This window comes from Macadamia integrifolia, chromosome 1 (genome assembly GCF_013358625.1).
Source record: "Macadamia integrifolia cultivar HAES 741 chromosome 1, SCU_Mint_v3, whole genome shotgun sequence".
Taxonomy (NCBI): domain Eukaryota; kingdom Viridiplantae; phylum Streptophyta; class Magnoliopsida; order Proteales; family Proteaceae; genus Macadamia; species Macadamia integrifolia.
The window spans coordinates 28,540,486-28,557,684 of record NC_056557.1 but is presented as its reverse complement, the minus strand read 5'-3'; the positions used below and the strand labels follow the sequence as shown (position 1 = coordinate 28,557,684).

Below are 17,199 nucleotides of genomic sequence, written 5' to 3'. Positions count from 1 at the left end.
TCAATAATCCCATCCATATTAATGCTTTAGCACACTCTCACTGCCCCCCAACCCACTGGTGGAAGGGCTACCCAACCAGATAACGATATGTTGCACTTAATTTTAACATTCAATGGTGCTCATACTTTAAAATTTTCACACAATTAGTATAATTAAAGCATCAAATTATTAATGCCATATCTTGTTGGATTTGGTCCAAATAAGAATTAAAAAGTGAGAAAGGTCGCAGAAATTGCCATGTTGTACAGTTTGGCTTCATGGCCCACCTGATTTGGGCCATGTTATACATTATTTGAAAATTCTAACCATGTGGATAGATAGGGTATCTTGGATTAACCACGTGTCCAAATTTGGGGTGTCAAATCCATCTTACGGCCCATTTGTATTGGATCGTTGCTTGGGCATCTTCAAAAAGCAAATACAGAGAATGGTGAGACATCGTGTATCAAATTTAGATGAGCTGCCACATAACATATATAAGTGAGAAATATCGTGGCAACAATATTGAGAAGAAATGTAGAACAAGCTCCAAAGACCTCAACAACCTGTTCCCAATCCACTCCCCGAGTCTCGTGAACATAAACTTTGTTCATTTGTTCGGCAATCTGACCCAAGAGGCAGCATAGAAACAGTGAAAACCTTGCTGACTTCTCAACAAGTTTAGACCCTTTGGCACTGTAAGTAGCTGCAGCTTTCTGGTGGGACAAGGCAACAACGTAAAACACAATAACAGAAATGAAGAACAAAGATATCATCAAGGACAAGCAAAGAAGAAAGGAAAATGAATCGGGCTGAAATGTTTACTCCCAATGCATCTACAAGAAATAATAAAAGAAAGAATGAACGAAAACAAAAAGGCAGTCGAGAGCTATGAAGCTATTTCAGTAAGATAACAAGTGAAGGCCGATACTGCATCCTGAAGATGGCATTCGTGCAGGTCTTCTGGGAGAGGAGCTTTGAACATCGTTTCAAAGCAGCTCAACTGATCCTCATACGTTGCGGCCTCTCCACCATCCGATATAAGAATAGTACATAACTCCTCAGCCATCACAGAATATGTCGCTCTAAGAAACACACATTCAAACAGCAAAGAATGTCAAGGTAAGCACACGACTCAGCAAAAAGATTAATTCACTTTAGAGCATAACCACATAGAAAGAACCTTGATTACTTAAGCCAAATACGATTCCTTTTCCCATTGGTAACACAGAAATTTACGGTAAAAGAACAAAGCAAACCTGAAATTGGTGAAGATATCTGGCCTGGTCAATGAAAGAGGATGTGTTTCTAAATCATATAAGTTGAGTTTTACGTATCTAAAGTCCAACCATTCAAACATTTAACATCACAGCTGTATGGTGCCTCATAATAATACCCCTGAAACAGCCTACTAGGCAGAACTTTTGTGGGGGAGGGGGAGGAGGGAAGGGAAAATCATGTGGAGCATTACCTATGCATAAACACTCAAATGAGCCAAAGCTATGAAACATTTCAACCCAAAAGTCCAAGCTTCTCCATGATCAACCAATCAATCAAAACAAAAGAAGCAACACAGCAAATGAAGGGTTAAAAGCACCAATGAAATTGACCACATCTTAATAGAGTCTACTATCAACTAGTCAACAATTTTCTCCCAAAATCATGAAGGAGAAACTTCCATCAAAACAAAGCCTCATATAGTCACACATAACTTTTTCTTTTACTTTTGGTGAGAGCGTGGGGGAAGGAGATGGCAAAAAAAACAAAAAATAAAACAAAACAATCCCAGAATCACAAAGTGTAGTTCAAGAAATGATTGTTTAGTGACTTTAGTCAAATGTTGGAAGGCATACTAGAAATAGTGGAAGTAGCTCAACAAACCCATATGACCAAACTCAATCCCTTCACATATATCTTTATTGCACTTGGTAAAGTAGCAATATTAAACTAGTGAAGGTACAGATGCTCTTGGGCAGTAAAAAAGAACTCTGTTTATTACATCCTACCAAACATAAGCTCCCAAAAGAAGACTTCTAAGGTGTAGCTGGAAACTGGAAAATAGTAGACATCCAATAAAGAGCCAAAATTGATGCAGGAAAATCACACGAATGGGCTTATTTCGGTGGAAATAATCCTTGGGATGGTTTATATATGCGTTGGGCCTTTCGTCCAAGGGAGTGATTCGGAGGAATTTCACAACTTGATTCAGGATTATAGCATCGGATCGTGGTATTGGAGCACAATCCCAACGTTTTTGGATGCTTATAAATCATTCTCCCAACTAAGTTTCTGTCTCAAATCCTCAAACGAATATGTGGTATTAGTTAAGCACATTGCTGCTTTGACTATGCAAGGAAAATTAGAATTCTGGATACAGGACCTATTGTTGATGTTCTCAAATATCTTAGTTAATGAAGTTGTTTTTTTTTTTTTTTTTTTCCTCGTAGAGGGGGGGGGGGGGAGTGTTCACTGTAATTTCCACTTTAATGGGCCTATGATATGGGTAGGAGTTCGGAATACAAGATTTACTTTGTTAGATAGTTTAAGTCGGAGTCCTAGTTAGAGTAGTTGTTTTAAGTCTTCTAATGGTCAATTAAGTAGTCAGTTTGAATAGTAGTTGGTTTACACTATTTCTAGCATATTAGGACTAGGAGTTAGATTTTGAGTTTATATAATATAATATAATAAGTCATTAAAGCATAAGAATTCATGAGAATATCATTGAAGTTTTCTTCGAGATCTGGCTGCGGACTTGCAGTACTCTCAGGTGGATCCCCAAGATCCTCGGTGGATTTCTTCACTAGTGGATTCCTGTTTTCCTGCCTCATTCTTCTATTTCTGTTTATTTCTTTTCAACTTCAGGTTAGATTTCTATAAGGTTCAAAATCCCGGGTTTCGGCCAGGTGAAGCCTAGGGGAAACTGAAATTTGAGCTGAAACCAGGTTTTTTTTTTCTGGGTTATAGGGAAACCTTAGGGAAACCTTAGTTTTGAGGCCCTATAAGTGTTTATTTTGGACTGATTTTCTGTGTACAGTTTATTTTTTGACCTTTTAAACCTAATCAATGAACTATTTTCACACAAAAAAAAAAAGGTATTTGTGGTGTTGACCTAAGTTTGGTCTACACTTTTTTTCTTTTCTTTTTTTTAAACATGCCAAAAAAAAAAAAAAAAAAGGACATAGTGTTTGCTAGAATATCTGTTTTCTAGCATAGGCACTTAGGAGTTGCATAAGTAGTGCTTCAGTTGAAGTCTAATTGAAAATTCCAATTCATTTTATTTTTTCAAGTTTGCCACTGTTTCTATCCTTGAGGGGAAGCTTTGATCTTTCATTAGATGCACATAAACAATATGAAAGTTTTATTAGCAAACATATACTGTTGAGATGTTGGGAGTTATAGAGCTACAGTCCTACATCGATTTGTGAACGAAATTCAATAACCTTCATGTTAAGAAGGAAACAAATTTAAAAAGGAAAGAAGAAATTACTTTGTTTGTGGCAAGCCTGGACACTTCAAGCGAGATTGCCAATCTTAAGAAGAAAGGCAGCAACAAAGCCAAAGTTAATCTCACAGAGGCGGTTACTAGAGGATCTCTCTCCACCTAATGACTTAAAGGTTTTGGGTTGGACCCTCTAACAAATACTTTATTTGGTCTTTTTCTTTTCTTTTAACATCCAAAAAATAAAAATTGACTCAGTGAGGTCATAGATCGGGCCATTCTAACTAACATACAGAAATTGAAAGCGTTCTACTATGTTTATTACTACATTGTACAGAAAAAAAAATTTATTTGGGAAAAACTGGGGTTTACTTTGAAGCTCCAAGCAGCCTTCTATAGCTTGATTTTCCTTGATAATGCAATATATGGGAGAAGAATGCCAGATTTTAAGCCAAAAATGATGTTTTGGGGGCCAAAATATGTGTTTCGCAATTGAAACCATCGAAACCTACGAAATTTCGACGCTTATACCTTTTAGTTTCGGACACTGGTTTTGTCTCAGCGCCTACCAAAACTGTGAAATTTCAGCTGAAACCTTAGAACCATGGTTTTTGACCCTTTTCTGAAACCAGCAGCACCTCAAATTTCACCCATATTTCAGTTTGCTACGTAGTTTCATTACTTAATTATCTCAAACTTGATACTCAAGCCTCTAGTTATTAGCTCCCTAGATTCCTGGTCTAAAGTACTGAGAATTATTCGCCAATATTCAAGTTCCAGCAAACCTGCTCTATTTTCCAAGTTAACACTAGGATTACACTGCAAAACCCTATTTAGACCTCAGTTTTCTGAGATATTTTGAAGGCATATTCTAGAAACCAAGAGAACCAGTCTACCTGAATATCAGGTCAATCTAACCATCCTGTTTGAAGTTATAAAATTTTTCCCTAGTTCTACAAATTTTCTCTGCTCTGGTGATCCTGAGTTTCTCCAAGATTCTTTCTAGTTCTAGTTTGGGACTGAAATTTGTATTAAAAATTTAAAGACCCAACAAAAAGATAACGGCCCAAGAAAGCCACCTATATTAAATGGTTAGGGATCAAGTACAGTGATAAAGCCACCTAGATATCTAATGGTTAGGATCAAGTGTAGTGTTCCAACCATGACTTGCACAGCAATGCACTGACTGAGAAGTCTGACTCAGCAAAGTATAAGTTATGCCATGCAGGAAATTAGTGATTGTTCACATAGACTTGAATCTAGAAATTGAACGGAACAGTAAAGCTTAACTAATGTACTGAAGGAAAAATTTTAGTGACTGTTCACATAAACTCAGTTCTAGAAACAAACAGAATGGGTAAAGTTAAGGGGGCATCAATCATTCCAGAAAGCAAATGTTCACATAAACTCAGTTCTAGAGACAAACAGAATGGGTAAAGTTAAGGGGGCATCAATCATTCCAGAAAGCAAAGCTTAGCATGATAGGGGAGAGGATACAAGCGCAGGACCCAAAGGGTGATCCCTGAGTGCATGTACAAGAGTAGGAAAAAAAAACGAGGGAGGGAAGTGGCTAGAAATTGGGCAAAAGGAAACAAGGAAAAATACCTCGCATCAACTGGCAATCTGCTTCCCCATACTGCCAACGACGCATTTACGCGGTCAAAGAACTCTCTACAAGAAGCTTTGTTTTTCTCAAGAGAATCCTGCAGGAGATAAAGCATGCTCAAGTATCAAAATAGGGAAACTTTTATAGAAATAAATAGAGAAACCAGAGCAGCCAAAGAAAGCTCAAACGACACTATTACAGCCCTTACAGAAATTAACTTTCATATCTACCAAACAAGATGAACACATTTATTGACATGTTTAGTAGGTTGTAATTCAAATGGTTAGATCCTTCTCAGAGGTCATAATTGTTTAGGTTGTCAGAAACAATGTTTCATAATACTGTAGTCAGATTTTTCTTTCCAAGATCTGATAATAGGAACAGTAAGACCTGTATGACAGAATGTTACATGCACCAAGGGGGGAGATGAGAGATGTAAATAGAAATAAAGAGAGAGAGAGTCCTGCGATTCTGCAAGGGAGTCCCAATAGATAGGATTGGGGTTGTCGTCCTCTATTCATTATATAGCAATTCAATCAGCTTATTACAAGTCCTATTACAAGTAAGATAGCAGTCCTAGTAGAACTAGAAACACCAAAACATAATAGGAAACTAACTTAATCAGCCCTAGCTAGAACTAAAACTCTCCTAGTTAGACTAGGAAAGCTAACTCCTAACATAACATCAGTCCTAGCTGAACTAGGACTCTCCTAGTCAGACTAGGACAACACCAAGGGAGGAGCCTGCACAGTCCACATGACTCCTCCTTCCTTCTCTTCTCACGACAGCCTTCTAACACTCCCCCTCAAACTGAAGCATAGAGTTAATAATGCACAGCTTGTTACAAATATAGTCTACTACTCTACCACCCCCCAAAGACTTAGCGAAAACTTTTACAAGTTGTTCTCCTATGCGAACATGACTCGTAGAAATAACTCCTTGTTGTAGCTTCTCTCGAACAAAGTGACAATCAAGCTCAATATGTCTTGTCCTCTCATGGAAAACTTGATCAGATGCAATATGGATCATAGCTTGGTTATCACAGCAATCAAACCTGAGTTCTGTCAACAACTGCTTCACCCACATCAACTCACAGGTGACATGAGCCATGGCACGATACTCAAACTTGTGCTAGACCTAGCCACAGCAGCCTGCTTCTTGCTCTTCCAAGACACAAGGTTACCACCAACAAATGAACAGTATCCAGTAGTGGATGGCCGATCAACAGGTGATCAAGCCCAATCAGCATCATAGAATCCCTCAATACGACCATGGCCATGATCAGAGTAAAGCAAACCACGACTTAGAGCCTTCTTGAGATATCATAGAATACGAATAATAGCATCCCAATGAGACGTTCGAGGAGACAAAAGAAATTGACTCGCAACAATGACAGGAAAGACAATATCAGGCTAGTCAATGCCAAATAATTAAGTTTTCCCACCAATCTTCGATACCTCTCAGGATCATCTAACAAGTCACCACTTTCAACTGTAAGCTTTACATTCGGATCTTTCTAACATTCCAGTCTTTGTGAACATATCCAGAACATATTTCCTCTGAAAGAGGGAAATACCTTTTCTTGGCTGAGCAACCTCAATACCCAAAAAGTACTTCTACTGTCCTAAATCCTTGCTTTGAAACTTCTGTAGTAGATGTGTTTTCAAACTTTGGATTCTTTCAATACCAACTCTAGTGATGACAATATCATCAACATAAACAACAAGAAATATCCTTCGTGCAACAAACTTTCAATAGAATACCGAATGATCACTATCACACATGGACAGACCAAACTCACAAACCACATCAGTGAACTTGCCAAACCATACCCGAGGAGACTGCTTCAAACCATACAAATACTTTTTCAGTTGCACATCATACCAAACTCCCCCTAAGCAACAAACCCTGTTGGTTGGTTCGTATAAACCTCTTTATGTAAATCACCATGAAGGAAAGCATTCTTCACATCGAGTTGATGTAATGTCCAATGAGAAGATGCAGTCAGAGATATCAAATACGAACATAAACCAACTTGGCCATATGAGAAAAAGTATCCAGATAATCAACCCCATACACTTGTGTGTAGCCCTTGGCCAATAACCGAGCCTTCAACCAAGCCAAAGAAACATAACCCCATTGACAACTAATAGCAGACTTACCTTGGGGTAATGGTACAAGATCCCAACTAGAATTCTCATCCACAACCAATAACTCCTCTTCCATAGCTATCCTCCAGCCAGAACGAGACAATGCCTCCGCAATAGACTTAGGAATAGGATGGCAAGACAAAGGAGACGTTTGATTTTGTTTCTATTGTTTCCAGATGATGGTTTTTTCCATTTCTGTGCTAAGAAACCATTTTTTGACTTGCAAAAAGGTGTTTGATTTTTCTATTTCCCAAAATGTTTTCAACAGCGTAATCGGGTTCAAGAGACGAGTGAAGGCATGACGTTGTAGGTACGTAACTCATGAGTGAAGGTGCAAGAAGACACCAAGTAAACCATAATTGTCAAGGCGTCGCCCAGGCGACGACTAGAAGTCCAGGCGGTTTGCCTGGGGCCTAGGCGACAGCCGCCTTGTTGCACTGTATGTCGCCTTGTGTTTCGGCACTTATTTATGCCAAATATCATTCAAGTAAATGTTTCATTTACTTAAGATATTATTCATAAATAAGCAAATACCCCCTATTTGAATCCAATAAAAATAGTTTAAAAATCAAATTCCAAAAGGATAAAAACTCAACCCCCCAGTCCAAGAACAAAAACTGGATTTTGGTTATAGGGATGATTTTCAACTTTTAAATGCTGGGGTTTTTCTCAATTATGAAAATTTAATAAATTCTATCATGTTAAAACATTGATAAAAACCAAAAATCCGGTAAAATAATATTTTGTTTTGATATTCATAAAATTATTTTCATTCAGGCAATTTTAACAGTATTCGCGAACTTAAAAATAAGTTTGACTGAAGCATAACTTTGTCATTGCAACTCAAATTTAAGTAATCTTAGACTTGTTAGAAAGTTGGTTTTATGTTATAACTAATACAAAAAGTCTCATATAAAAATAAAATCATTTGACCAGTCAAATTTATTATAGAATAAGAGCATTTCTCTAAATGTTGATTTTTTATAACTTAATATGACTTAATGTTAATTTTTTATGATTTGATGTGGCTAAATGTTGATTTTTAATGACTTGATGTCGCTTAATCTTGATTTTTTATGATACAAGGTATATATAACTTAGTAAATAACGTTAGAAAATAGGAAAAATAAAAAAAAATAAAAACACTTATCTGCCTTGTTCGCCTAAAGGTGGGCACCTTCTCGCCTAAGCGCTTAGACAACCCTCCATCGCCTTGGCGCCGTAGCAACTATGGAATAAACTCATTTGAACAGTGTTCTGGTTCACCTAAAACCAGAGTCGATGGGACTTGTTAAGATTAGTTTTTATTATTTATTTATTTCCTTGTATATGCTGGAATGTCTTTCATAAACTTCAGTCCTTTTATTAGTTGGTTCCCTTGCAGTTTTCAAATTCCTAGTGTGATTAACAACTCTTCTTTCCAGCGACCAGAAGGGGGATTCTTAATCTCCTTTTTGCTGTTTCTGTTTAGTGCTTATTTTCTATTGGCTGGAATCTATCCTAAGGCCAATACAACTCAGCTTTTTCTGTTTCTATAAAAACATTTTAAAGTTTAAACCCTCCCATCAACTTTTATTATGAATAAAAGTGAGGGTTTCTGCTCAAGTTCTGAGAGAGACAGATTAATGGCGCTGTCATGCAGTTGCTACCTGGTGGGATGCTAGGAGGGTTAGTAGGATTCTGATTAAGGCTTGGGTGTGAATCTCAAGTCATATCCTTCAATTTCTTCTTCCTCATTCTTCTTCTCAATTAATCCTCAAGTAAGTACAATTTCTGTTCTAACTACAGTCTCCCTTTTGATTGAAATTCTGCAGTTCTTGGGTTAAAACATCTGAGATTTCAATTTTGATCTCAGTTCCAGAAATTGCATGCCACTATAAACCTACTCATGGTTTCAATTTTTGCATCAGAAAACAATCGAGCAGATTCCCATAAATCTGGAACTCTTCCCATCGTTTTAATCCATTAATGCCCTGCTGTAATCACATATTAGTTGCCGTGATTTATCAGTAGATCTGTGATTGTTTAATCAACATTATTTACACTTTAAATTTTGATTTAATTGAGTTACTCAGCTACTGCTCTGAACTACCATCGATCCCAGGGTTTTGAGTGTCCTAACTGAAGTAGAACACGACTTATTACTCCAATTTTAATCATCAGATGTGTCTCATATTTTGACATCTTGTTTACTATCAGAACTTCTGTTGATCAGAATCATCAGATCTACATCTGTTTATTATTCACTGAGATATCTAAGTTCTTGGTTTCTAGGACCTTGACTTGCTAATTCTGTAACAGTGCTGGTTATTAAAATCTAACCATTGGATCAAGTCCATATTTTGGGTATTTGTCCTTGACCACAAGACTGACCTTTGACCGGAACTTGAGCCTCATCTGTTTTTATCAGATCTCAATTTATAAATATTTTTCTTTAAATCTGGTTATTTCATATTCACTGCAATTCTTGTTAACTATTGTATTACTGATCCTATACCTCTAGGCTTCTAGAAACCCATCATGAACTTAATGTCTGAGAATGCAAGGGGAAAAGCCTAATGCATGGTGGAACATTCTAGTGAGCTAGGACACAACATTTGAGATGTGGCCAATTAAGAGGACCTATTAAACAGCCAAAGTGACCATATCAGCCCTCCAAGCGGAAGATATAGATTCATCATCAAGGAAAGTTTCCCTGACCAGTGGTAAAAAAATTCAAGACCTGTACCTGTATGCACATTCCTATATGATTTTGGTATATTCCCCACCATTTTCAACCAAATCTTTGACAGCCAAAAGAATTATTATGACCAAATTATCTCAAACCAGGTCAAAACCTAAACAAGTCAGAACAAAAACATACCCTATCTCTTCCACAGCCCATAAGGCACATTCTTCCTGCTATTATGCCTACCAAAGATGAACTATTTGTCACTGAGATGTTTTAGCCATGAGCAACAGAGATAATGGAGTTGAAGGCTTTAGAAGGACAAAGGAAAACCCAAAACGACATGGTTGAAGTAGTGGGAAAAATACTAAACTGGCTTCTGCTTAGTGAAAGATAGAGTGGACCATTAGAATATGATTTATGTAGCACATCTGAATTGTTGAAATAAAAATTCATTGGATTGAGCGTTCATGATGAATTGTCTTACCGGGTCATACATGGCACCATCTCGTATAGAATCTTTTAAAACGTAAAAAGAAATATAAATCCCAGCACCCAAGTCCCAGTTTGCAATCTCCGATTTGTGCTCTTCCATGGAGACTGCAAGTCTCCAAATCTCCAAATGTTTAGCTGCATCAATTTAAAACAACCAAACCAAAAAATGTTGTTCTATGAGAAATAAAATTAGTACAAAACACAAACAAGAGGCTTTAATTTTAATAATTTAAATAACTACAGAGGGGAGGGAGACACCCTGCTTAATGAGAACCTCAACTAACAAAAGCAATAAGAATAATCTTATGCGTTTGATGTAGATAAATCACTTGGACTTATTTTATTGCAAATAAACCTTGGGTTGTGTTATGTATGTGTTGGGCCTTTGATCCCATGGGTTTTTTTTTAAATGGACCACTTTAATGGGCCTAAAATATGGATAGAAGGTAGGAAAACGGGATTTAAGTCATTAGTTTAATTACTTGTTCTTGAATTCAATAAAGGCTCATTAGGCCATTGGTCGGTTGTAAAGTCAGATATAGATTATTAGTTAGTTAGTCCTACTCCATGTTGGAGTCATAAAGTCAAGTCCTAGTCCTAATTGGAATTCTCAGTTGTAGTAGGAGTGTCTAGTCCTCTTTCGAAACTAGCTCCTAGTCATATTGTGATTGTAAACTTCCCCTCTATAAATAGAGAGGCATATGTACTGTTATTGACAGATATGAATGAAAAGAAAGTTTGCAACTAAATGCTTGAAGCAGCTAAAATAGCTGCGGGTGAGAAGCCCAAGATGAGATAGCCACCTCCTCCCCCACTTTCCCTTGTTTATTCTTTGTTTAATCTTTCCATTTTCATTCTTAATTGCTGCTGTTTATGTTTACTGCTGTTGTGAGTATTAAAGAAGTTCAGATTTGTCCAAGCATTAAAAACCACAATCGATCAGCCAAAGAGTTCCTGTACTTGAAGCCACTCGACCCTTATTGATGCCCAAGTCTGAGATCTAGTTTGCAGATCCTTTTGGGGACTGGTTCTACACTTTTAAAAGATCAATCGATAATCTCTTAAAGACCATCTGAAGTCGACCATCTGCTGTTCTGAAGAATCTTGAAGTTTTCTCTCTCCTAGGTCAGAAAATCAAGAAAGCTTGTAAGTTGTAACTTCACAACCAGCCGTCAGAATCCTCTCAACTTTGGGGTTTTTGTACCCTCCCTAGGGACTATCTACGCCCAAGAGTGCAACTCAATCGGACTCCTACAGACCTGGCCGCACCTCTCTCTCCAGCTCTATAACAGGTCTTTCTCTCTTTTATCGGGTTGGGGTTTTGGGCTAGTTTTGCTCCTATATGGGTATTGCATCCTTGGGGGTTTATTTGATGATCTTATTTCTTTGTCTCCTGGTCTTATTTATGGTTTTGTTTCTTAAGTATCTTTGATTGTAATTCCACCCATGGGGGTTTTTAAGTTCTGTGGGTCATAAATCTCTACCTTGTGGGGTGCACTTTTGTATTGTTTGGGGTATACTTGTGAGAGTTAGCTTCTTGTAATCTACTCCTTCATTAGAGTTCCTGATTTTCTATTTCACTGAATTATGGAGGCTATTTAGCTTGTCGTTGATACTAATGACACCAAGCAGCTACATTAGGCCCATTACACACTAGAGTAAGGGTTTGGTGGCCTATTCCTTCATCAACGGACCATTGGACATAGGCATCAGCTGGATCTTCTGAATAATGCCAGAATGGCCCTCTTTTGTGTCACTAGAGGCAGCTCTACTGGGACCAAAGCAGCTTGTGCCTAACTGATTTAGTTAAAGCAGTCTTTCTTCTTCCATTAAATAGTCATTCACCGGATACGTAAACCATAAGATCGACGGAGAAAACATTTATTAACAAAAAGAAAGACATACAATACTGTAGTGGGACTGCGCAACTTAATCTACCATTAGAAATTTCTTTCAAAAGCATCATCAGATAAGTAATAGGTTTTATTCGTAGTTGAATGATTTGCTTTCAAACTTCTCAGATAGGCCACATCAATTTGTGAACTAAACTGCAACAATATCATTGCAATAATCAAAGAAATGAAAGGATTATAATTAGCCGGAAAAGTAGGGAAAATAACAGCACTAACTAATAGGGTAACAGATACTTACCAGACAAGAACAAAGAATGAGCAACGGAAGTCACAAAAATTGAATGAGCTTTTTGCCAATTGGAACATTCAACAAAATGTTCAAGGGCCTTCAGTAGATCCCCTTCGTAATGGAAATATACTGCCTGCATTAGTATGAGTGGGTGGAACTAATTATAACCAGCAAGGGAAAAAAAGGGTAGTTATAGTCTACTGAAGGATGGAGATATGTTTCATCATCTATGAAACCAATTCATTCATATAAATGCCCAGAGTATTGTACAATCCACAAAAGAGCGGTTAAAAGTTCAAAGTTCAAAGCAATTTTGGGTTCAACAAAGACAAGATAACAAGTTCAAATTAGTAAAGTCCAAGTAGTGACAGACATACCATAGCCTCATGCAGCCATGCTGATGGAACACCCAAGTCTTTAATAAATTGGTGGTGTCTTTCTTGTGAACTCCAGGACTCACAGTATTGAAACAAGATTTCCCTAATAACAGTGGCCTGGAGATTTGGGAAATCATCACGGTAAGGCATGTGGAGGACAACATAGATGGCCCAATGACATTGCCCAAGACACAACAGTTGAGAAACAAAACTCATGTCAAGTACATGGAGATCATTAGAACAGAAAGCACCAACAGCTTCCAATACACTGCGTTGATGCCAAAGCATATGGTAGTCAAGTGGATCAAAGGTTGAAGAAAATGCACTAAACATAGTCTTCAAGACCCCAAACTCACTCTCTTCATTCGCATGAAGAAGCATAAGATAATAGGCTAAGTCAAAGCGATCCCCATCACTCAGGTCCACAGCCTCCTCAACCAGTCCCTCATCAATGTAAACTGGGATTGGATATGGAGCCTTTCCAGCATCAAGGAGCTGCTGATATGTGTGAATGATGGCAGATAAAGAAGTATCAGGTGGTAACTGATACCACATCAACAACCCTAGATATCTTTTCCAATCAATTTTTGAATTTTGCAAAGCACCTTGAATATTACCAGCAAGTAACTCATACAACCTCAACCTATCCTTCTCAATAAAGTTAAAGTCCAGCCCATTGATTCTCCAAAGGTCAAGCTGCCGAGCCATATCAGATCGATTCACAGTTGACCCACCAGCCTGACTCAGCAAACAAGCCAGTCTTACATCTCCCCTGGAAGCAGACAATTCAACTGCAACATCAAGCTGCCGCCCAGTCAGAAGTAGGAAGATGTGCTCTAAATCACAGGACTCATTTAAACAGCTTATTTCTTCTTGTACTTGGTGGCAAACACTTTCTTGCAACCAATAACTGAATTGTGCCCTCCGAACAAAAGGGAGTGCTTCTGGATCAATGTCTGGAGAACCATCTTTCTTATCACCCATCATATCCTCCTCATCATCAACATCTACGGATATTGAATGTCCACTGATCTCCCTGGCAGAAAATAGAACCTTTATCAATTCCCAGACCATAACTTGGTGCATCAGAACCCCACGGGCAGAAGCAGATAAGCAAGGAACATCCAGCTGCTTCTCAATAATATCTATATAACTCCGGCAGATCTCTGGAAGCACTAGGCGATCAGATACAACCTTTTGAAGCTTTAGTCTGAATGACCCTTCAACTTCAACTTCCATTGTTTCATGACTTATTGACTTGTGGAGGCTCAGTGGTGAGGCAAAACAGCAATCATTAAGCTCCTCTTTCACTTTATTATTTTCATCTCTGACCACCTTGTTAATTGCAATCTTTTCTACATGGACAATAGAAGATAATACACCAGGACCCGTGCTACTAACAGGATTGCCACAGTGGACAAGAACACCATTTGGACCCCAACCAACCCGAAAAGACCTTCCCATGAACAATCCTGCATCAACTGCATACTTAGAATGGTGTCCAGTTACTGGAGTTTCATCTTTAAGATCCAATTGGAAGCCTTTTACTTTTGTTGTCCTTGGTACAATGCTCAGGTTTTGACGAGTCATCAGAATGTTTCCCGGTTGGTCTGAACCTTTCATATTGTACTCAAGTAAGGCTTGAGGGGTTTTCCGCACAATGGGAGGACTAACTCTATGACTCATCTTCCTGGAGGAATACTGTAAAGCAGGTCTGCCAAACTCTCTACTAAAACTCTGTTTCTCAAGTGAAAATGTTCCATCAAAATCTTCAGTTTCCTCCTCCTCAGCTGGAAACATCACCATTCTCATTTCTTGCATCTTGATGGGATCCAGCCCAAGATGAGCAGGCAGAGAATGGGATAGAACAGCTACATCAGGACCAATTTGAGGCACTTCATCAACTTCAAACAGCTCACCACCATTCTGCTCCTCAAGATGATGAGCTGCAGCTGCTTCGTCCATGATGATATCATCTTCATCATCTTCACTTAATCCAAATCTGCTAAAATGGCAAACCAAAAATTTCCATTCACCATTCAATGGGTTAAAGGAAACGAAGCGCGCTCCCTGTTTTTCTGTGATGATCTTAAGTTTCTCAACAATTTTATCCAATTTAAACCTCTCATCAGCCAATGGTTTTATTTGAAGCACCAAAGTTACTTCAGCAGCTTTATTAAGACCCTCACCGATAGCAGGCTTGTCAGTTTCATCCTCATATACCACTACCCTATGCCTATCGAACTTAATAACTTTATCTAATTCCAACCATCTGATATCAGTTTCACCAAGAAACTTAACACAACCATATCCAAACCTTCCAACCGTGAAATTCTGAACATGACAGCAGTGGCCAGGAACATTGAGCTCCTGAGCAGCCAAGTCCAATAGGGAAGGTTCCATAAAATAATCAGATGAATGCAAAACGGGCAAGCAAGCTTTGATGTCTCTGAAAGCCCAACATGAAGGATTATACATGTCAATAGAAATCCTTCTTTTCTTGCATTGAGATGGAAGGTACGAGCTCAAAGTTCCAGTATCAAAGTCGCTGCCACCATAAGTTTCTAATGAAACGTTGTTTCTAACAACACAAACCTTATCAAAAATCCCTAAACACAAAAAAAGTAAACCGATTTATCAAACAAATAAATGAATTAGCACCATCTGCTGTCAAGATTGAAAATATTAACATCAAGGAATTCCAAAAAAAAATTCAATTTCCACCAACATATGATCTTCAAGAACTCCATAACAAAACACAACATTAATTTTTTTATGAACTACACAGTACTTAATACCATAGTAAATGAAGTAATGTGAGCAACAAATAGTTACAGAAGTTCCGTTTACAGAGTTGAATAAATACTTAGAGCTTCTTGCAAACAAATAAGCACAAAAAAATATGAATAAACCCTAGATGAGAAGAACTGTACAAGGAACCGCTGCTTAGAAGGAAACACAGACATAAACACCAGAAACGCATATAAAGAAATCAAAGAAAAAATAAATCAAAAAAGTTAGCAATTCGATAGCAGCATTTGAACTCAATACACGAAAATTTCAGTAAAATCAACCGAAAAGGCAAAGTCTAAAGAGACTGAAGGCTTACCGGGTGAAGGAGCAGAAGAAGTAGACGCCATTATCGAATTGGACGAAAGATGAAGAAGGAATTACGACGTTGAAGATTTAGCTTTCGTCCATGAACAGAGTAGGGTTTAACGGAGGTTTGTCTCTGCAGAGGCACGGAAGTGAAGAAATAATACAGTGGAGGAAGACGAACGAGGCGACTTTGGACAAAGGCGGAGAAGAGAAAGGTCGAAATGATGTGAGATTTGGGAGTACAGAGTTGGACCAAAAGTCTGGAACTGGTGCAACTTCGAACTCGTGACTGAGCCCTCGGGGAATCTTGACGGTTCAAAAGAGGGTTCCAAGAATCATTCAGAATCAGGATCGTTCTAAGCGGATCCCTATTTGAATCGGGGAAACTGATGGGTAGCCATGGGCCCATGGAGAAGGTAAAGATACAGCTCAAGCTGAAGATGCACAACTGTGGACCAAATCGGACGAGTCATGGTTCAAATTTCACTAATCTCTCACCTCAAGCCCACCCAAGTTTCAACCACTTATCTAAAGTAAGGTTTGAGAACCTGGTATCGAGAATAGTTTTGTCAAGGTCAACATCAATCGGGATCGGCCTAAATTGGACAGAACTACCTTTAATTTTATTTTTAAAAAAATATTTTTTTAACTATATTACCCTTTATTTGTACCAATCCACTGATATGGATTGACAAAGAATTGAGATTGGTCCAGACCGATTCCTCAAACCAGGTCTTACATCTATTGAGCCTTAAAGAACTATTTGCTGTGTTTCTACGGTTCAGGTCTTACATCCATTGAGCCGTAGGCCTGTGGGTATTCCTAGGCTTGGCTTTCCTTCCTTATAGCCCATCTTAGTAACTTTTTAGCCCATTTAGAGTTCTGTGGTGTCTCGCCCATTTTCTTTCCAGGCCTAAGGATGTGAATTTGTAACTGAAATTGTTTACCAAAATCAAATCGAACCATTTACACCGAAATTGCAAAACCATTTAATAAATAATGCGATTATGGTTTAAGTTTCAGGCCAATTAGCTAAACGGGTCGGGTCGATTTTAACTGCGAAAGCCGTTGGTTTCAAACCGAATGGAAACCGTTTAAACCGAACCGTTTAAAATCGTTTAAACCAATCCAATTAATCCGTATAACAATTAAATAAAGCATGGGCAGTAATCCGTATAACAATTAACAATTAAATTAAGTATCCATCCTGTTTTGGTATGATTTATTGCAATTCAGTTCAAGTT

The 17,199-nt window shown here is 38.1% G+C and overlaps 1 protein-coding gene across 1 annotated transcript; it reads right to left on the bottom strand.

Moving 5' to 3' along the window:
* Positions 1-443: 443 nt before the first annotated feature.
* On the bottom strand, positions 444-16,193 carry LOC122083018 (nuclear pore complex protein NUP96). The gene is made up of 6 exons (XM_042650724.1): positions 15,966-16,193; positions 12,857-15,465; positions 12,489-12,612; positions 10,330-10,472; positions 5,024-5,121; positions 444-1,064 (listed from the first exon to the last, which is right to left on the bottom strand). The coding sequence occupies exons 1-6, from the start codon at positions 15,994-15,996 to the stop codon at positions 869-871; spliced, it is 3,201 nt and encodes a 1,066-aa protein (XP_042506658.1). The 5' UTR covers positions 15,997-16,193; the 3' UTR covers positions 444-868.
* Positions 16,194-17,199: the final 1,006 nt, after the last annotated feature.